Source organism: Lonchura striata, chromosome 21, assembly GCF_046129695.1.
Source record: "Lonchura striata isolate bLonStr1 chromosome 21, bLonStr1.mat, whole genome shotgun sequence".
Taxonomy (NCBI): Eukaryota; Metazoa; Chordata; class Aves; order Passeriformes; family Estrildidae; genus Lonchura; species Lonchura striata.
This window is the reverse complement of record NC_134623.1, coordinates 4,997,679-5,019,191: the sequence shown is the minus strand read 5'-3', so window position 1 is coordinate 5,019,191 and position 21,513 is coordinate 4,997,679. Positions and strand designations below refer to the sequence as shown.

At 48.4% G+C, this 21,513-nt stretch overlaps 1 protein-coding gene across 1 annotated transcript; it reads left to right on the top strand.

Moving 5' to 3' along the window:
- The first annotated feature begins 401 nt into the window (after positions 1–401).
- LOC144247280 (TOG array regulator of axonemal microtubules protein 2-like) lies at positions 402–21,072 on the top strand. Its single transcript, XM_077787692.1, has 18 exons — positions 402–435; positions 1,135–1,349; positions 1,982–2,142; positions 2,570–2,616; positions 3,489–3,577; positions 4,544–4,694; positions 5,789–5,944; positions 7,224–7,356; positions 9,011–9,116; positions 9,677–9,912; positions 11,173–11,325; positions 12,483–12,600; positions 13,544–13,647; positions 15,052–15,256; positions 16,446–16,662; positions 17,717–17,803; positions 20,026–20,253; positions 20,912–21,072. Exons 1-18 carry the CDS (start codon positions 402–404, stop codon positions 21,070–21,072), a joined length of 2,601 nt encoding a protein of 866 aa, XP_077643818.1.
- Positions 21,073–21,513: the final 441 nt, after the last annotated feature.

Below are 21,513 nucleotides of genomic sequence, written 5' to 3'. Positions count from 1 at the left end.
AGGAAATTTGGAATTGTCAGTATTAGCCAGGATCATAAATGTTTTGAGTCAGTTAATGTTTTATGTTGCTTTTGGTTATCTCTGCAGGAAAGAAAGCATGGGAAAATCCCATGGAGCAATGAAGCAGGGCAAAATTGGCAATTTACAATTTCATGGCCAGTGTTTCTCCTGCAGATACAGACTCCTTGAATGCTGGGGACATGTAATGTGGATTGCAAAGCTTCTTCTAACAAATGAAGTGCCATGGTTCATGAGCTGGCACTTCATTTGTTGTGAGGAGAAGTAAAAGAAACCAACCAAACCCAACCCAGAACTGAGCGGGAGTTAGAGAAACAAAGGCTATGACAAGCAGCTTTGGAAAACAATTACTTCCTAGGTGTAATTGCCAAATTCTGGCGACCATGTGGATTGCCAACAGTTTAGAAGGAAAGGGATGTGAATGTAGTAGATTTGGCAAGGAGCAGCACATAAGCAAAGTTGTAGAAGCTTTCTTTGCTGGCTCACCAGCTCCATGCAGTCCAGAGGAATTGTAGTGATGCTAGTTTCATGAAAAATAAAAAGAGAGTTATCTCCTGATTAATTAAAAATCCCCTTGGGTGCCCCATCAAGCCTTGGATGGATTGATTGTAAAGGTGGGAGTTCACCCAACACCCTTCTTCCCTTGAGAGCATGGCTGCGCCTCACACAGAGGTGAGGGAGAGCTGGGCTCTCTCTGGTGGGAGGAAGGCTCTTGTGGCAGCCCAGAGAGCCTGTGCACATTGCCAGGGAACAGCTGTGCCCTGCATGTGCCCCTGCAATCAGCTGTGCTCTGCCAGTGCCCCTGGAGCTGTGGGCTGCTCAGCTGTGGGGCAAGGAGAGGAGCAGGAGGCTGCATGTGCAGCTGAGCCATTCCTGGAAAGCACAGGGCTCTGGGCTCCCTGCTGTCCCAGGACAGCCCAGAGGCCAGGCTGTTCCTGTGGCAGCCCTGTGGAAGCGGGTCAGGGTTTTCCCCGGGCCTGCTTCAAAGGGCTGCCAGCAGCAGCATGCTTCCCTGTGCAGCTCTTTAGAAGATTCCAGGAAATGTGTGCCATGGAGCTTCAGATCCTTTCGATTTACATTGTGGCCTCTGTTATATTTTGTGTCTTCACATTGCAGCCCCAACTGGCTACACTATTACCAAGAACCTTCCCCAGACACATCTGATGTCACTCCTTCCCTCCAAGCCCTTGCCACCCATCCCCGAGAGCTCTTCTTCCATCAAACCAAGCAAGATATATAATGAAGAAAAAGACAAAAGCCAAATTTGCACTGCCTACAATGATATCAGAAGAAAGAGCCTGGAGCTGAGCTCAGAGGGAATAAGGTGTAAGGTAAGAATGCCAAGATAAGTCTTGTATGGTAGAATTTCTGTTAAAGTGCTGTAGGCAGAACTTGGAGACCTCTTCCTGTGGTGTGAGCCCAGGGAAGCTGCTGAGTCAAGGAAGATCTCAGCTGGACACTGCACTTCAGGCTGCCTTTGCAGTGGGTGTGAAGTGCAGGCTTCGTGTCCTCAGCATGTGTCAGTAACAGGAGAGGTCTTGGAATGGCTTCTGGGCTGTGTCGTGGTTCCTCCTCTGTGTTATGGTGGAGAAAACACCAACTAGCAGTCAGAGCCGCTAAAATTGTCCATTCTGGAAGAGAACTCCTTCTCCATTTAGTATCCTACATGTATCTGTGAACCATCTTTATGTCTCAGAACATCTTGATGTCACAGATCTGCATGCCACCTTTAAATGTAGCCACACTTGCAGAGGAATGAGTGTGAGGAGAGAGGTGTCAAATGTGTGACGTGGTCTCTCCCTCAGCAGTTCCCTTTGCATTTCCCATCCTGGGCCAAGCTGCTCCATGAGTTTGACTGTTGTTTCCTGCCGTGTGCCAGTTGAAAACATACCTAAATGTCTTGGGCCATGAATCAGGCCAAGGCTGGATGCTTGATCTGAGCACTGTGTTCTATTCTTTCCAGGCTTCCATGGTGAATTCCACTGAAGGGGATTTGAAGAAGAGGTCACTGGGACCACCTTTGATCCCCCCAATACGCAAGGCAGAAAATCTCCCTGTTGGCAGTGCTGCAGGGTCAGTGCGAAGCCCTCTCCAGCTGGTTTTCCAGGAGTCCCAGGAGATGAGGTAAGACAAGGTGTCTGCTGCTCCAGGGTGCGGTTGACCTCGCCCTTCTCATCTCATGCGGTGACTTTCCAAAGTGTCCCATGTATTTAGGCAGACCCCTCTGTATTCAGCATTTTGCCCATCTATGAAGGGCCAGCACAATGTCAAACCCAACACTGACGGCCCCAGAGGAGAGGTGGAGGTGGGGAAGAGGAGTCAGGGCTTGGATATTATTTCACCCAGAGCTTAGCCAGCTCTGAGTGACAACAGCAAATGAAAGCTTAAGGACAATTAATCAGCTTTCCATCTTGCTGTGCATCTTTATTTGTTGCATTTCCTCCTTCATCAGTGACCATGCTAAGAAGGTTTGCCTCCTTTCATGACACACTCGTTCCTTCCCTTCTCTTTCTATCTCCTCATTTGTTCCTTTGTTCTCCATTTCCTCCAGGCCAAGACCCAGCAGCAGTAGCCAAGGGAAGAGCTCTGACCATGCAGGTAGGTACAGGGCATGTCTCTCCTAAAATGACTATTGGAACCTAGACTCAGAGGTGAACATTTGGAAAACTAGGTTCAAACCAATTCTTTTGAACATTCCTTAAAAGTCATTTCAATTCCTTGATTGGCTCAGTGGACTCTCCCAAAGCCCAGTCACTGGGAGTGTTCTCTGGTGGTACAGTGAAAATTCCTCCAGTATGAAGTGTTGAATGGCAGGAGATGGAATGGTACTTTGGGGTCCAGGAAATGCAGTGCAGGAAAAGGAAACATTCCTCTCCATGCTTCACATGGCTTTCATCTCCCTGCAAGCTTTTGAGAGTCAAAATTAGTAGAGCAAAGGAAGGCATTTAGCATGAAATGACAAATGTTCCCACTCCTTCCTCCTGCCCTTGAAGCAGAATACCATTCCCTGGGGCTGAAGCTTCTGAGCTGAACTCTTTGAGGAGTGAAGGAGGTTCATGGGCATTGCCTGGTTTTGCACTGGCACTGGCAAAAATAGGGAAACATCCCAGGGCAGAAAGTCCTTTGGAAATCTCTTCCCCAGCTCTCTCTGCCTGTGTCAGAGTGGCAGGCTGAGGCTGGGGGAGGAGATGCCTTCTGCCTTGTCCTCCCTCCCTGCCTTGCCTGATCCCTGACAAGTGGAATTGTGCCAGACAAAATGCCATCTCTGGTGCATCTGGGTCAGCCAATGCTTTCAAGTTGGAAGCTTCCATCACACTCTAGGCATATGTACCTTGCTGCTCTCAATCCCAATCTCTGTGTTTTATGGAAGCTCTGCAGTCTGCAACCTGACTTGCCTGTTGCCCACAATTATGTTTTTGGGGGCTTGAAGTCTGCCAGAGATTTACATGAACCTTTGCTTCCATTACCAGGCCTTCCACTGAGCCAGGCCAAGGAGATGGATCATCCCACCAGTCCTGTTTTTATGAGTGACAGTGACCTGAGGGACAGCTCTGGAAAGGTAAGGGGTAAGCACAGGGATGAGCATACTTCCTTTCCGGTGGCTGTTTAGTGCTTGGCCAAAAATGTCACTGGAAATTATCATCTTCCACCCCTTGGGAGATGGGGATGGAGATTATCTTGGGAATCTATTGGACAGCTACAGAGCAATTGCTTGGCTATTTCCAGTGGTGCCAGAAAGGGTCACTGGTTTGGAGATGGTGCTAAGGTCATGCCAGAAGCATTCTTTATGTGCAAAAGCTCTTTTAGAGAAGTTCTGAATGGCAGAGAACCATCAGTGAACGTGGGCAAAGTGCATCCTCAGAAGCAGAGAAGCAAAGGTTCTAATGTTGAGTGTAAGCAAGGCTGCAAAATTAAATGGGAGAGTTTGACTTTTCCAGGATACCTTTGGCTGCATCTCACAGCCTTCTCCTTCTCAAGTTTTCTGCTCATTAACATCAGTGTTTCTGCAACTTGTTTTCATATGACTCCTCCTTTTGGTCTCGTGGTCTCAGAGCCCAAATCCTTCAGATCCCTTCAGAGCTGAATCCTTGCGAAGGCAGGAAGTGAGAAACAGCTGCAATTCCTGGCCATGAGTGTTAAGCAGCAGCTCATTACCCCTCCTTGCTGGGTATTGCACACAGTGTTTATTCTCCTGCCATGGCCTGTAGGAACTGAACTGCCTGCTCACTTGCCATGTGAGCTCTTCATCTGTCTTGGGGCACTCCTATGACTTTCATGCCTCAAGCAGGCCTTCCTGACAGAGGTTGCAGTGGCAGCAGTAGAAGGTTATGGCACTGAAGTGTTTCACCTCACTGTGTGTAATAGCCAGGGTGAGGATGGGAGACCTTGCTCTGAAACTATTGGAATATCTGTGGAGCTGCACTGAAGCCTGTAGCACTCTGTGGACTCTGTGCTCCTGATGAGATGTTGTGTTTAGTTTGTGTGTCTGTGCTTACAGTCTGTGCTGTATTTCCATTGCACCTAGATCCGTCCTGCATTGTGCAAGTTGGCTCAAAAGAACTTGGAGCGGAAGAAAATGGAGCTTCTGGAGAAAGAGTTGGAGAGAAGGAGACAAAATCAAGCATCCTTGCAGCTTCCTCTTAAGCCAGTTGAGCCTGGGGATGCAGCTGGAGCAAGTAAGTGTTGGCTACACTTGTGGTCCTTTCTGACCACTTGCTTGCCCTTTGCACAGTGTTGCAATCAGGCTGGGATGCTGTTTGGCTTGCATTGGGGCGAAAGCTTGCATAGGATTTATTTCTGTTTGCCAAAGAAAAATACAGATGCATGAAGTGTCTTGCCCATAGCCTCACTGAGTCAGTACCAGAATATCAGCTTCCCACCTTCACCTCTGCAGTCTTTCAGAGTAGAAAATTCTGTCTTGCAAAGTACACTGGGGCTTCAGACTCTCCTGGAGAGCAGCCTCCAGGGAAGGCAAGTCCAAAAGAATGCTTTTCAACCAGGCTGCAGCCTGGAAGAAACAAAGTCCAGCTCCTTCTGATGAAAACACCAGAGCTCCTCCTCCTGCCGCTCCCTGCTGAGGAGCTGGCACTGCTGAGCTGTGCTGAAGCCCCAGCCATTGCTTCTGTTGTAGCCCCAGGAGCAAGCAGCGTTCCCGACTGAATCCCGGCCCAGGGGCTCTGACTGCAGGGCTGGGAGTGCTGCCCCGAGGGCGGCAGCAGGGCCCTAAGGAGGCAGCACTCAGCCCGAGAGCATCATGCAAGGTTATCTGCACTTTCTTTTGGAAACTTCCCCTGACAGCCTCTGCAACAGGACAACAAAAGCAAAGCAATACTGGCTCTTCCTTGTTTCTTAGGGCAAGCATCACTGCAATTTGCTATTAAGCTAGAAGAGGGTAGATTTAGATTATATATGAGGGAGAATTTGTTTTTAAATTAAAGGGGATGAAAAGCTGGAAGGGTTTGCCCAGAGAAGCTGTTGTTGGTTCATCCTTGAAGGTGTTCAAGGCCACTTTACATAGGGCTCTGATCTAGATGAAGATGTCCCTGTACATAGGAGTTGGTCTAGATGGTGCTTAAAGGTGCTTTCCAACCCAAACTCTTCTAATATTCTGTGATTCTGTGATCACTGTCCCATGTTAGTGTTCCATTGTTATACTTGAAGTTCTTTGGGATAACAGAGATGTTACCCACCTCCAGCGAGTTTCCTTGGACTTTCGACTGTCACCCTGCCCAGCACCCTCCACTTACAAGCTCCTCTTTGGTCCCTGCAGGCTTTAGGCTACCAACTGTCGATGGCACAGCTGCTAGTGGGCAGAGAAAACAGCCTGGTAGTGACTTGAAGAAGCAGGTTGTGAAGGACAACGTGCCCTTACTGCCCAGTACGTCCACCATCCTTGGGGATGGCAGCTTCCCACGCAACTCCACAGGTAAGCCTGCTCCCTGGCAGCTTTTTCCCTGCACGGGTTTTTCCTTGCACAAGGAGCACAAACTGCCTCCTGCCTCAGGCAGAACAGCTGGCACCTCGGGTCCATAGCCTGTCCTGAGATTGAACATCAAATCTACTTTGGAGTTACTCCAGCTTGGTAGTACTGTAGCAGTTGGTTCTAGAAATCCATTGGAAAGTTGAGCTGAATGAAATCGGGGTAAAGGCCTAAGCTCTGCCTTTTGCCCATCTGGATAACTGGTGCCAGGAGGCTGCTGTGACTGCAGGGATGAGCTGCAGGGCAGCCTGCCAGGGTGTGTTCACCGTGCACCTACGAGAACCACCAGGATCAGTTGTGCACTCACCATCTGGGCCCTCTGCCTGTGCTGCTGTCCGGCTCTGCATGCAGCTTTTTATCAAGAGAGTGCGTCTGCCAACAATTTGCATCGGTGTTCGCATTCTTTTTTCCCCAGTTTGCATTTGGAAGGCTTTTTTATCAACCATCTAGACTGGAAATTGCAAGAGAAAGCTTAGGCAGTGCACAGTATGCAAACACATCCATTTGGTGACAAATAAATTTCACCTCAGCATCTTTGAAATACAGCAAGTGTGTACCTCTGAAAGAGTAAAGGTTCATGATGCTTGGAAAGAAGCAAATCCATAAATTACTCCCTTCCCAATAGCAGGCTAAATGTATGTACACTCAGCTGGCTGCTGTCTAGGATATTTGAGGTCAGTGGAGGCAGAGGCACTGTCAGGTGGGAAGGGTCAGGTGTGGCTGTTCCCTGGCAGCTGCTCCGTGGGGATTGAGCCGGGCCCAGCAGGGCTGGGCTGTTCAGCCTTGGCTCGGTGCTGTGGCCAGGCAGCTGCAGGTTTCTCCTCGGGGAGTTGCAGAGTGCCCCATCCCCAGGGCTGGGGGAAATCAGGGCGCTGAGACAAGAGAGGCACCTGAGAGGCTCCCTCCTGGCTGGCCAGCCCTGCTGCCGGCCCTGTCTGGCAGGGAGCGGGAGCTCTGCGGCCGCAGGAACCTGCCGCTGGCTGTGGCCCCTGTGGCACTGGGGAGCTGGCGCTGCGGGGCCATGGTCAGGTTCAGCCTGGAGCTGTGCCCAGCCGGGGAGGCTGGGGGAAAGCAAGGAGCCCAAGGCGCCAGGCAGCAGGGAAGCCTCTGCCCCAGTGCCCGTGTGTGCCCAGGGAGCCCTGGCTGGGAGATGGGCTGCAGGCCGCTCCATGGCGGGGTGCCCTGCCCGGGGCTGCAGCGCCCATGGCCGACCCTGTCCTTACAGTGACCTCGCAGACGGCCGCTGGTGCCCAGCGCCGAGAGCAGCCGCGCCGTGGGACTGGGCAGAAGGACACGGCCTCTGCAGACCCACAGCAGTCCTTGCAGGAGGCACTGTCCTCGCTCGGCAGCGACGACTGGTAAGAAAGGCCCCGTTCACGCTGCGTCCCTCTTAGCATTAAGGTTGGTTAGAAGTGAGTCTTGCTGCTGCCTCTGAGCCCCGAGAGCCCACAGGGCCGAAGGGCACTGGTGAAACCACTGCAGAGCACTGAGAGGATCAAGATTTGAGAGCAGCCTTTTCGCAGCCTTGCTCTGCAGCAGTGCTCCAGCTGCAGCAGGTCCGTGCTGCTTCTTCGCTTTGCCTGCTGCTCCACGGGGCTGCAAAGGAAATCTTGAGGGGAGAGAGAAGGCCCTGGAACGACATGATTTGCTGGCTGAAGGGAGAAGCAGGATGGCAGCAGTTTGGAGTGCAGGTTTGGGTGCCTTGGGCCACTAGGCCAGTGGGACTGAGTAAGATTCCTCTCTGCTCCCACTGCTGCCAGCAATGGCAGGTGACAGGGTCTCCCTGTGACCTCCTGTATGGCAGTCCCAGAAGCAGCTTCAGGGAGTTCCTCTTTCTGAGAAACCGACTGAGTTGTGCTTTCAAGTCCCTCAGTCTGTCATTACTTCTGAAGAGCTCATGGCAGAAGAGAAGGAAAAAGAAAGAAAATCCTCTAGGAGCCTTGCATTTTTGGAATTCAACTTTTCCTTCTCACTGCTTCATATGGGCCTGAGATGTTTTGTCAATACTCACAATGTGTCCCAACATTTTACACAGACAGAAGGAGGCCCAGAGGTGATAAGTCTACAAATGCCAGGTGATACTGGTTCTCTTTGTGATGTCTGGGTTAGCATCCACTCTCTGCTGGATGCTTCATTCACACAGGGGGATAAGGCCTCCATTCCCACTGGGATAAGCATGAAAAATCTGCCTCCTTGTGCAGTCGCCTTTGCTTTGCCTTTTCTCTTCTGCTTTCTCTTCCCCTTTCTCTTTGGTGCCCTGTGAGGTGCAGAGAGCTCCTGCAGGTGTGGGGGTCAGGAGGACACCCAGGGGTGCCTGTGGGATCGGTCACCAGCCCTGTGCTGCAGCCCTCAGACCTTCCTGTACCTGAGAGCCTGCGCAAAGCAAGTGCTGAGAGATAGAGTTGTTTGTACCTCTTAAATAACATGTTGCTGTTGTGGGGGTTGTTTTAGGTAGGAGTGTTTTGGGAAAAGCCAGGGTTTCAACAGTTCTTGCCCAGGGGTGGAACCGTTCTGGGACACTCTGATGCTTTTTGGGGGAAAGTGTGCAGTGCAGTGGAGTAGGTGACACACAGGCCGAGACTATAGAGTGGAAACTTGGCTCCAGAGTGGCAGCGCAGACTCTCCCTGCTGAACTGCCTGCTGGGGCTGACAAAGAAGGAAAATGTCCCAGGAGCAGCCCCATGGGACTGTGTCTCAGGGACAGGTACAGGGACGTGACAAGAAACAGCAGCATGGCCTGGCCTCACAGCTTCTAGGAAGTAGTGACAGAGAGACTTGGTGTGCCAGAGGTTTTCAGAAAGGCCACAAATGAAGACTCTGACACCCCCCTGTTTGCCTCTTGGAGTTTTGTATGCTTTTGACAGCCACAGCATCCTGAGTCTATGATTTCATTAACTACGCTATGAAAAGCACCTCCCATGGTTTGACTGAGCTGCCAGCCTGGTCATTTCAGAGGGTGCTGCCTAGCTCTTGGCTAGAGAAAAATCCATCTTTTTGGTACTTGCCTTTCAGGGAGATGAAGGAGAAGGGACTCTGCATCATCAAACAGCTGGCTGAGTCCCATTCAGAAGTCCTGCTTTGTCGACTTCGTGAGATTTGCTTGGCAGTTACCAGCGAGGTGAGAACATTGTTCTGAATTGTCCCCCACACTTCATACACAGTGTGTAGAGTAGCTGTGTGCTCGCTCATCTCCATGTGTGCTCAGGGTGTGCCTTCTCTGCCCAAGCTGTAATTCAACACTGCAAATTAGTCTGTAGACCTGAGCCTGTGTTTTGTGTTTCCTGTCTGAGTGCTTCAACTACAGCTGTTGCTTTTTTGAACAGGAGCACCTGAGTCTTTTATCTTTATGACTTGTGCCTTTATGGTTTGAAAGCAGCCCTTGCGTTAATTGCTGGTTTTTCAAACAAAAGGCCCTAAAATCAAAGTAGTTGCTATTACAGAAGGGTCAAGTAGCACACTTTAGTGAAATATATTTTTTAGGCCTGTAGTAAGCAGGTCTGAGGGCAGAAATTGGTGCCAGAGGAGGTACCTTTCTGTGCTTGGGCTCTTCTGCTCTTACTGTGCTTTTTTGCTCCTCTGGACACAGTGGGAGGTGTTGTGATTTCCCGGGAGTTTTGTCTAAGGCAACTGGTTTTCTTTTCAAGGTGATTCTTATGTTTCCCCTCATGACTTCCCCAGGTGACCAGCCTGCGGTCAAAGCTGTCTTGCTCTGCAATCGTCACTCTGGGAGAGCTGTTTGCACTCTTGAGGAAGGACATGGATTCCGAGGTGGATGAGGTTGCTCCGGTCCTTCTCCACATGGTGTGGAACTCCCCAGAGTTTGTTCAGAAGGCAGCCTGTCAGGCTCTGGCCATTATGGTAGAGAAGGTGACTCCTGCACGAGCAATGACTGTTCTCATGGACAAGGGAGCCAAGTAGGTTCTTCTTCTTTGAGTGATATTCTTCACCTTCTCCTGTGTGGGTGGGGGAAGGGGTGAGAGAGAGAGAATGGGAATGGTGGCAGGGAAGGGTCCTGTATCCTGGGTCTTCTGGGAACTCAGGGACTTGATTCTCTTATCAACCTCATTTCTTTCCTCTTGTCACCTATTTCTGCCCTGCTGCAGCCTCTTAGTTCTCAGAATCACAGATCTGTAGAATAGGGGCAGTTGGAAGGGGCCCATCAGGACCATTGAGTCCAGCTCCTGGCCTTGCACAGAACAGCCCAAGGCTCACACCAAGTGCCTGAGATTGTTGTCCAAATGCTTCTAGGACTCTGTCAGGCTTGATGCTGTGACCACTGCCCTGGGGAGCCTGTTCCAGTGCCCAACCACCCTCTGGGTGAAAAACCTTTTCCTAATATCCAGTCTAAAGTTCCTCTGACTCAGCTTCCTGCTGCTTCTTGGAGTTCTCCCAGTCTGTCAGCTTTTCCTAGACCTGGTGACCACTGGGGAAATGAAAGTGCCTGCAAAGGCCAAGGAGAAAGCCTTGTGCTTTTTTGGGAAGAGGGAAAACATTTGCAATTACCGCTGTGAGCGCTGTTGGGTATTTCGCAGTGCTGGGAAAAACCACGTATCCTCATGATGCAATTAACGTGAGAAATACGGAGGGTACTTGCTGGGGCGTGCAGCACATGGGGCAGAATGTGCTGGGTGTGGCACTGCCCGCACAGCAGGTGCAGCTCCTGCCAAAAGGAGGCTTGTATGACTGTCCTGGCCTGAGAGCTCTACTTTCCATTCAAACTGATATTTCAGCTTAGCCTTGAGATGATGAATCACTTGACAGGCACCTTCACAGGCTGAGTGCAACGGGACAGCTGAAGAAAATGCTGCCTTAAGTGTTGGTGCTGGGCCTGACAGTTCCCAAGAGACAGTCTCTAGATCAGGACAACCTGGCCAAAATGCCTGCCACCCTTTCCTCAGCTTTGGAATAGGGTCAAAACACTCAGATGTATCCCTTGCCAATCTTTACAAAAGACAGAGGCTGCATTGCTGGATATCGGCAACTTCCCGCCCCACAGCGTGTTTTCCCTGCTAACGTTGTGTTTATCTGAGGACAGAACCTTCTACAGGTGTCTGAAGTTGCAGGGAGAGCCCAGGCCTCCTTCCCCCAGCAAGGACAGGGAGCAGGCTCTGGCCAAGGCCTGTGCTGCTCTTGCTCCTTCTCCCTGTGCCCAGGGTTTGCTCTCTTCTTCCCAGGAGCCGCTACGTCCAGGTGCGGAAGTGCGCGGCCGAGCTCCTCCTGTCCTTGGTGCAGAGAATTGGAGTCACGAAGCTGGCAGGCACACCCAGGGCTGAGACACTGGCACACGTGGCAGGGACACTTGCTCAGGACTGTCACCAGGACACAAGGTAATGATCTTCATTTCACCTCCCAAAACGGGAACATGGTTTTGTGTCTGGCTATAAAGGGTAAAACTACAAAGGAGTGGAAACTAAAGGCAACATTAAGTTACCTCACAGTATGGATAAGGGTCACAGAATCATGGAATATGCTGAGTTTGAAAGGACCCATTGGGGTCATCAAGTCCAGCTCCTGGTTGTGTGCAGGACACCCCAAGAGTTACTCCATGTGCCTGAGAGCATTGTCCAAACACTTCTTGATCTCTGTCAGCCTTGGTGCTGTGACCACTGCTCTGGATGGCCTGGGGAAATGACTGTAGTGGGTAACCTGAGCTTGGCCACCAAGAAAGAGCATTGCCAACTTCCTGTGACTTGAAGGATTCTTTACTGAGATCAAAAGAGCTCCGATTAGCCAGTCAAAAAGTTTTGACTGGCCTTAGGTGCACACGATAAAGGCAAAGTGTTGGCTTCATCACTGAAGGATCCCAAACATCTATTTCACATTAACTTAAGACTTCCCTAGAAATATTTCAGAGGTCTTTAGCCTATGTATTCAGTCTTTCTAAACTACTTCTGCAGGTTTGTAGAATGCTGTTATCTGTGGCTCAGTGACCTCCAAATTTCTTCTTGAAGAAATCTGTGGTTTCCTAGTGGCAAAACCAACCCAAACCACCAAAATCCCCTTACTTTGATGATGAAATTCCCATTAATAGCTGCCAGGGACACCAGAGCAACTATCTGCCCATGCCCCTGATTATTCTATATAGTATAGAATAATCCAAAGCAAGCATGAGGTGTTTTGTTCCGTCTTCCCTGCCAGTGAAAGAAAGGCAAATTATTGTGCAATGGCAGCAGGACATTGCTAATAGGCTCTGACAACAAAGCAGATGTGTTTTGCCTGTTCCCTGGGATCCTTTGATCCCACAGAAGCACACCCACAGTTTCAGAGTGAAATGGTATTTTTTTGTGGCCCCACATTCTCCTCTTGTCCCTTGTGTTCAGCTGACAACACTGTGCAGTGTCCAGTGAAGCAAATGTCCCTCTTTGCTGAGTAGGTAATGCCTTCTCTTGCAAGGATTGCACCTGATCAGTTTAAGGTATCAGCTGCTTCTCTTAACACTCTTCCTTTGTTCACTTTTCATTTCCTGCCTTCCTTCCTTCCTTAGGCATTATGGACAGGAGATGGTGAAGATGCTGCTGAATAATCCAAAATTTAAGAAGCTTTTGGAACAATCTCTTTCCACCCATGACCTGGAAGATATCCTGGCAAGAATTAAGAAGAAAGTAAGTGCTTGGCAGAAGCAGTGTCTCCTTTGTGCAAGTATTGCCACTGCTAATATGAGATCAAACATACTCGATGTGTCTTTACCTCATTCCTCTTCTGCTGCATCATTTTGCTCCTGGAATGAGCTGTTAATCCCCAGCCTGTTCATCTGCAGACCACAGAGGAACTGATATTATTTGGGAAAAAGTGGGGCTTTGAATTCTTTGAATATCACAAAGTGGAAAGGGAAAGAGGAGAAAATGGGTTTACATCCAAGGGCAAGGCCCCACGGGCTCTCCCTACTCTGCCCCCAGTCAAGCAGTTAAGTGAGAATAGTGCTTCTGAGGATAACAGTGTCTTTGCAAAAGACAACGGAAGTAGTGGTGCCAAGGACATTTCCAAATATACAAAAGATGTCCAAGTCAAACCTAATTGCTACAATTACTGTTGGTCTTTTGGGAATATCTTCCCTGCTGTCAAGCCTTGTGGAGCTGGAAGAGGCTTGGTGAATCCATCAGCATCCAGTGGAAAATAGTTTGTTTGTTTGGGGGGGATTTTCTTCTTTTTATCTACATTATAGAAGGGAGTGTGACTTTGTGCAGGAGCAGGGAGAGTAAGTGTTGAACCAAATAGTGGGCCAACCCCCAAGGAGTCCAAATCTGCTGCTTCCATTGAGAACACTCATTGCCTACCAGTTTGCATTATTCCCATTTATGCTCAAGAATAATGAATTTGGGATTTTAGACTGCTGCTCACTGCCGTATGATAGCACCCATAACCTGCCTTGGGCTATTGTAAACAAAGAGTTGGCATCACTGAATCTCTGCTCCATTTATTTCTGTAAGTTAGGAAATGTTTCCTTAAGCCTTAGTAGCAGTGGTCCTGGTTCTAACTTGTGTTTTAATCCGGGAATTCCCTATTTTGTATTCTAAAGATTCATGGAGTTTCTTGATGTCTTTGTAGGGGATGGAAAACCAGAAGGCTGAACGCCCATCTGTGAAGAACCTGGTGAAGAAGAGGAGCGACGGCTCAAAGAAGCCCCAGGCCACATCGCCTTCTAGCAATCGGTACTTTTGTCAGATGGGAGCACTTTTGTTAGATGTGACAAAGCACATGACATGTGCTTTACATGCCTCTTCCTCAGGAAAATCTTTCTGCTGGAGATGACCAGTGCCAGAGATTCTTTCCTTTCCCTACAAATGCTCTAGGATAAAAATTGTCCACTTCTGCATTATGCTGAACACAACTTCTCTGGAAGGCTTCCACAAAAACTGGGCAACAAAAGACACCCATTGGTAACAGCTCAGACCATCCAATGCAGTGGCAAGGGCAGTGTTGTGGAGGCTCGAAGAGGGCCAGGTTTCTGCTGCCTGACTTGGGACAAGGAAATGCAACCAGGGTGTTCTTTTTAAATCCCAGCGTAGTCTTTTGTCTTTTTGTAGATGGGTGTTTTAATGAGAAGTCCCAGTCTTGAAACAAGATGCCATTCCCCAAAGATACAGTTCTCATCCATGTGGTTTGGCCTGGCTGATTCATGGCTTTTTTACCCTCAAACAGTATGACGTTTGAGTAGTAGTAGCAGTAGTAGTAGTAAGGGAATTCCTGAGCAACTTTGGCCAACAGGTGCCTCAATGTGGACTTTTTGTCTTGATATTCCTGTCCTTCATATAGTTTACTTGATGGACAGCATGTTTGGTTTATTTCCCCCTGTGCTGCAATCAGCGTTTAAGACAGGAATTTGGTCCTTGCTGTCTCTTCATGCTAGTGGCAGAGCTGCTTGTGCCTGTTCTCCTCTGATAACAGAGGGGATTTATTTAGAGCTGTCCCGCTCAGCGGTGGCAGGAAAGTGACCACATGTCTCAGTAGCATGGCTTGCATCTGCCCATGCTCATGGAAGAGACAGGTTGATCCAGGAGAATTGTTCCCAGTGGGTTTGTTAAGCTGTGGATCTGGTCTCTAGGGAAGCAAACAAAATGTGAGCGTAGTTCTGGCATGTCTGGCTTCTGTTTTTATCTCTGTTACTGCTTTTCTGGACCCTTCAGATACGCCCCTGTTCATCTGTTCAAATGCATCTGAGCTACTTTTCCAGATTGTCATGCCTGGTGTAGAGACACTTCTCCAGAATGATGTGTTTCCTTATTATAAGACACACACCTCCCATATGAGGAGGCATTTAAACTTGGAAGTAGCGTCTATCTTTCCCCACAAAGCAATGTGAGCAGTTCGCCTTGGAAGCCATCTGAAGATAGATCAGATGCAGCTCATCCTTGGTGTTTCTGAGTGAGCAGTGTGAGAATGTTACTTGCAGATTGTCTCCTGTAATGACTTGGCGTGAGGCTCACGTTGTTCTTCAGAGCCTCATGATATTCTAGCTTGAAATGACATCACTAGGAAAGCTCCTCAAGATGTTTTGGTCACAATTAACTGACGCTATTATTACCAACAGGTCCTAATTTGGTTTTATTTTCCAGGGTGGAGTCTACCTCTGATGGACGCCTCCTACACCGTGCAAAAGCCCAGGTCACGTTACCTCCAGCTGTGGAAGAGATGAAGCCGCTCCAGAAGCTTTACCTTCTCCTGGAAGCCAAGGAGTTTCAGACACGGATGGAAGGAGTGGCACTCCTCCTAGACCTGTCCAAAACCAAACCCCAGCTCATCTCCACTAACATTGTCCAAGTATGTAGGGTATCTTCATTGTTCCATTCCATCACCTCCTTTCCCAGGCCTGGGGAAGTAAAGTTAATTCAGTGTGTCTTGGCAGGACATCCTGGCTCTTCGGGACAGGCTGGTCCCTCTTCCTCAGAGAAATTTAATTCAGGTCCAGGCTTCAGGACAAGTTTTTTCAGTCCAGCTGTATTTGTCTGGCAGCTTTCTATATTGATGCTGTTGATCAGATGATGACAGAATTTCCTGCTGGTTTAACTGCTGCTGTCTCCTACTGCCAGTTGGGTTATGTGAAGGGAATCCAGCCATTGAAAGCAATAATGGCACTTATTCTCTGGACAAAAAATGGGTTTGAGTGGGGAAGAGATGTTTCAGGCTGGGTTGGTTTCAACTAAATGTTTTTAAAGGATACTTCTGGAAACTCCATCTTGTCTGGCACAGGCACAGCTCTGGCTACTCATTTCCATCCTTGTCCCTCTTCCTCTAGGTAAAGATGGTGCTCACCCTTCTTGGGGGGCTTTTTTTTTTCTCTTTGGAAAAGGAGGAAAACAGTTAAGGACAGAGCTATCCTTTCTCCTCCCAGTAGATGCTTTTTCCCCTTCTTCCAGAAACTGGTGCCTGATAATGGGCTTTCAAGGGACTGAGCCTGCTCTAATGAGAGCTGTACAGCACATTGCATTTTAGAAGTCTACCTGTTAGTTAGAGAAATGGTCTGAGTCCTGGAAGAGTTGATCAGAGCCCTGCCCATCTCCAGACACAGGTTCTGAGACAAACAAAATAAAACCTAGATCTCCTCCAGCCATAGTTTTGGCAGAATCATAATTGCCCTCAGTACTTGAGGCAACTGTATAGAAACCCGGACATTGTAAATATCAGCTTCCACTTTTGTAAAGCAAAGGTAGTCTTATCAGTTAATAAAGGGAATTGATTGAATGATTTATAGCTGGGGAGAAACATCATAGGAACTCTCCTGTCCCCAACTAAACCTCTTTAAAACAGATGAAAATCTTTCAACCAGCATGAGGTTGCAGAACCATTCCAGCGAGAGGCCCACAGGAAAACATTGCAATTGTGCATGCAAGGGCTGACCTGACAGAAAGGATCACTTTCACCTTTGACATTGCTGAGTGCTCATTTCCACACCCCCTCTTCAAACAAGGTCATTTTAATCAAGTTCTCATGTTATTTGTTCTCTTCACAGATTTTTGATTATTTTGACCTGAGACTATGTGACACGCATAAGAGAGTGAGGCAGAAGGCGCTGGACGTGCTGGCAGAAATCATAGGCCTCCTGGAAGATGCCCTGAGCCCCGTGATCATCCGTTTGGTGGAAGGAATAACAAAGAATCTAAACTCAAAGGATCCCGGGGTTCATGCCGCAGCTGTGAGAGCGCTGGAAGGATCCATTGCTCATTTAGGTGAGGCTGAGCCCCAGCATGGACTCTCCTCAACTGCTTCTCTGTCTCTGCGACACAAGAGAACGCTGAGTGCCTTGACAGCTGCTGTTGTCTGTGGAAGGCTCTCGCAGACACCCACAGAAGCTTTGGAGGTGCAGTCCTTAGGAACCAGTCCTCCAACAGGCTTGAATGTGATCAGCAATTCCCAAAAGTCCCAGAAGCCCTTGGCTCTGTGCTGCTGATCTGAAGACAAAGTCCTGGACTACAGCTTTGCTACAATTCAGAGGCAAAGTTTGCTTGGGCCCCATCTGACTTCCCAAATGAACAGCTTTGCTGTTGGCATGAAGGGACACCAGCCCATCAGAGCTTCTGCAGAGCAGCCACCTGGAAGGCTCTACATGATAGGCATTAGCTGCCTATTTTCCACCTTTCTTCTTTGTCTTCTTTTTTCAAAGGGGAACTTAGGATTCACCAGGTTAATTTCCTTCGAACAAACTGGTCTAAATCCAGCTGTCAATCATGCCTTGTTCCACATGTTGTTTTGCATGGGGCAAGGTGGCTCTAGCAAACACCTACATAGGCAAGGGCTGCTCTAAATTCCTTTGCCACACAGATTGTTGTCAGCTCTGAAAATGCCTGAAAAATTGAGTGGTGAGGAGGCAGGTCTTCAAGGGGTGTTTCCACCTTCTCCACCTCAGCTGCTCTGTGAATTCATGAACTGCCTGACTCAGTGCCTTTCTGTGTCCCAAGGATGGAGTTCTTCCTTTTTACTGTGGGATGCAAAACCTCTTCACTGTTTACATGTGACTGAACTCTTGAGGTGCCTGATGTGAAAAGTGTTAACTTAGCTCCTGGTACAGAAGACAACTTTGGATTTTCATATGTGAAAGGAGAGCTTTTCTTTCGGAACTTTTAACCCTGCCAAGTAGGCTGGCAGGAAAGAAGAAAAAGATTCAAAAATCAGCAGAATATGACTTTCTTTTATAAAATGGGATTGCCCCTGCCCTTTCCCTCCCCACTGTCCTTTCTGCTATGACCTCAGAAGAGTGAGAAGAAACGTGTGTTTCACTTGTAGATAAAGTATCACTGATGAAAGAGCTCAGCAACCAATGGAGCCAACTGAATGGCAAAGCTCTGCTGGCTGTCACGGAGTGTATCACAGGTATGGCCTCCCCTTCTAAGCCAAGAGGTCCTCTAGGGGATTATTTACAGGGAATGCCTGGGAATGGACAGTAGAGTAGCTCCTCCACAGCAGGAGGTACTGAGCTTGTCCCTCCTGCCCAATACCCAGGGCAGGTGTCTCTGGCAGGTTTCCCTGGCTGCTGCAGAGCTGTGCAGCATCTGAGATGGGGGCGGCGCTGGGCCTGGGGGCTGAGCTCTCACAGGGACATCTCAGAACCCACCTCCAGGATAGGAAGGGGCTAAAAATAGCCCAGCTGGCTCCTCTCTTGGAGCCTCAGGGACATCTGTGAGCCTTTAGGAAAAATGGTGGCAAATGCTGTTTCAGGGGATCAGTTTGTTTTGTTCTCACAGAATTCTTGTTTTGCTCTTGGAAAGTTTTGAGGCTGAAGCATGCGGAGCCTGGGGGTCACAGCTTAGGTCAAAACTCACCACACAGAGTGTATCTCACTCTATCAGATACTCTGTTAGAGTCTATCACACTTATCCTTGCATGGATTTAGTGCAAGGCAGCCTTTGGGGGCAGAGGGGCAGAAGCAGAGTGCTGAGGCTGCCTGCCTGTGCTGTGGAAGTGGCACTGCACTGAGCATTTCGGGCTGTGCAAACAGCCTCTTCCTGTGTCAGCACTGTCCACAATGCTACAAATGCAGCTGAGAATTGATTCCTCAGAGGAGCTTGCTGTGTCAGCAATAGCCAAGGATTGGAAAAATGACAATCTCAACATATTGTAGAGACGACGACTGATAGCCTTGCTTTAACTGGGGCTAATAGCACTGCTAATTATGCCAGCATCTTTAAATAGAAGGTTTCATAGTCTTTGTGTCTTCCTTATGAATCTGAACAGGGCATGTTCAGCGACTGGGAATGTCAAAGGCTCTTTCAAACCACCATCAAAGAGCATTTGAATCAAGTAGATCCCCAGGAACAGGGAATATAGTTTTGCAGTTATTTTGATCTCTTTTTCAAATAAAGGAATGAACAAAAATGAGGACTACTTTAGAAAGTGCAAATGTCCTCACTCAGGTTTAGTGGGAACAGATAGCTCTTTCTGAAGTTCTGTCGTGACCAATGACTTTATTTGCATTTCAACTCAAATGAAGTCTCATTTTGAAATGTGGACCATTACCCGTTTCCTGCTTAGCAGGATTGGTTTTGGGTATTTTCAGGAGCTGTTTCAGTGTTGATGACTGCTGGTGGATTAACAGCATAGAGAAAATGAAGTCTCTTCCACCACAGAATAATAAGTAGCTACTAGATAACTTTTTGTCTGATCAGAAAATAAGACTGGTCTCCCTAGCATTTCAGGTTTTAACCCCTCAGTCAAATCTGCCATGCAAGGAGCCTGTTGTTAGCAAATTTTTGTCTGTTTTTGATATAGTTCAGTCCAGAAAATGAGCAGAGAGCAGATTTCAGAGACAATGTGAGAAAACACTTGCCTTCTGATTACATTTCAGTCCCCTGTGTAGCATTTTTCTTTCTCTATGCCCCTATTTCAGTGCACATTGTAAGAAAAAATGCCACTAACATTTGGAGGGGAACTGCCATTAAAACATGAAGATGCTCAAATTCCATAGCAGTGGGGTCTGGGTAATTCCCTAAGACATGCTGAGGTTTGAAACAGCTCCGTGTTGAAAGGCACAAAAGCATTCTGCCAAAGACACTGGCTAGTCACCGATGTTTCTAAGGCAGCTGTCAAGCAGCTGCCATCTCTGGTGGGCTGGGGCTTTGAAGTGTGTTCTAATACTGCCCTTTGCTGTGTGCCACTGAGCAAAGGGGAGTCAGATAAGACTTCTGGCACTTTACATGGAAGTTACAAAATGGAATCACCCCCTTTATTAGAAATCACTCAACTGCCTCCTTACAGTGCATTTCCAAATCTTCACTGTGGGTTTAGACAACTTCTAAATGGAAATAAAAGGCAATTTGATATTTCATTCATTGTTCATGCAGAAACAAATTGTGAAATAATTTAGTAAAAGTACAAAGTCTGCCACAGGGACAAGGCTCTGTTTGGAGAAATTAGTCCTGAGGTATTGGTGGTTCAGTTTCAAGGATGATCAGCGGCTTTTCCCGTTTCTGGATCATGGGGCTCTGTGTGCTATTTTGCTGATGTTAGCCAGAAAGGCTTCCAAGAAGCAAAGGCAGAGGTAGACCCTTGTTTGCATGGAGGCTGGTGGGTAAGAAGCTGTGCCTCTCTCCCGGCAGTGCTTGTGGAGTGGGTTTATGCCAGGAGCCCTGAAGTCGTCGAGCGCTACGCCCTGCCCGTGCTCTGGTCCTTCCTGGAGAACAAGGCGCTGCCTGTCCGAAGCGCCAGCGTCCGCACGGTGGCCACCAGGCTTGCCTTGGCCCTCTACGAGGTGATGGGCACCAAGCTGAAGAAGTGTGCAGCCAGCAAGCCTCCACGCGTGCAGGAAAACCTCTCTGACATTTTGGGCTGGTGAAGGTATCATGTTCTCCGGAAAGATGACAAAGTTCTGACTTGGACACCTCCGGATGTGACTTTATTTACGTCTGCCAAAAATGACAAAACACTAAGGAAGGGTGTGCATCTACCCCCGCTCTCTCCATCACCCTTCATCGTCATGAAATGGGAGCCCTGAAGCAACTCCAAACAATGAGGACAATGTGAAGGCTGAGCATGGCTCAGCCTCACAAAAAGGTGAGGGGGGAGCTGGGCCACTCTCTGGTGGGAGGAAGGCTCTTGTGGCAGCCCAGAGAGCCTGTGCACATTGCCAGGGAACAGCTGTGCCCTGCATGTGCCCCTGCAATCAGCTGTGCTCTGCCAGTGCTCAGCTGTGGGGCAGGGAGAGGAGCAGGAGGCTGCATGTGCAGCTGAGCCATTCCTGGAAAGCACAGGGCTCTGGGCTCCCTGCTGTCCCAGGACAGCCCAGAGGCCAGGCTGTTCCTGTGGCAGCCCTGTGGAAGCGGGTCAGGGTTTTCCCCAGGCCTGCTTCAAGGGGCTGCCAGCAGCAGCATGCTTCCCTGCAGCTCCTTAGAAGATTCCAAGGAGTCTGTCCCATGAAATCTGGAGCTTTATATGCTTTAGGTTTGCATTGTGGCCTCTGTTACCCTTGGTCTCTCCACTTTGCAGATCTGACTGGTCGTAGCGATACCAAGAAGTTTTCTCTGGACACCTTCTATGTCCCCTTTACCACCAAGTCCTTGCCTGCAGTCCAGAAGAGCTCTCTTTCCTCCAAGCTCAGGAAGAAGCTACCCACCATCACACAAATGTTTCAAGAACAGCATTTATAGCATTTTTAGAGCTATATTGAATTTTATAGAATTTTATAGAAGTTTTTTAGCATAATTAGAGATGTACTTATGTTCTCTCACAAAGTCCTTGCCTGCAGTTCAGAAGAGCTCTCTTTCCTCCAGGCTCAGGAAGAAGCTACCCACCATCCGACAAATGTCTCAAGACTAGGCTTTATAGCATTTTTAGAACTATATAGAATTTTATAGAATTCTTCTGGTATAGTTAGAGATGTACTTATGTTCTTCCATAAAGTCCTTGCCTGCAGTCCGGAAGAGATTTGTTTCCTCCAGGCTCAGGAAGAAGCTTCCCAACGTCCGCAGAATGTTTCAAGAATAGGATTTATAGCATTTTTAGAACTATATAGAATTTTATTGAAATTTATAGAATTGAATAGAATTTTATAGATTTTTATAGACTTTTATAGATTTCTTTTAGTATAG

What these genes read in the sequence shown, in the direction of transcription:
- LOC144247280 (XM_077787692.1), top strand. Translation starts at nt 402, where the DNA reads ATGTGGATTGCCAACAGTTTAGAAGGAAAGGGAT. An exon ending in CAGGAGTCCCAGGAGATGAG is followed by an intron (nt 2,143 to 2,569) that starts GTAAGACAAGGT and finishes CATTTCCTCCAG; the next exon opens with GCCAAGACCCAGCAGCAGTA. An exon ending in AAACCTCTCTGACATTTTGG is followed by an intron (nt 20,254 to 20,911) that starts GCTGGTGAAGGT and finishes TCCACTTTGCAG; the next exon opens with ATCTGACTGGTCGTAGCGAT.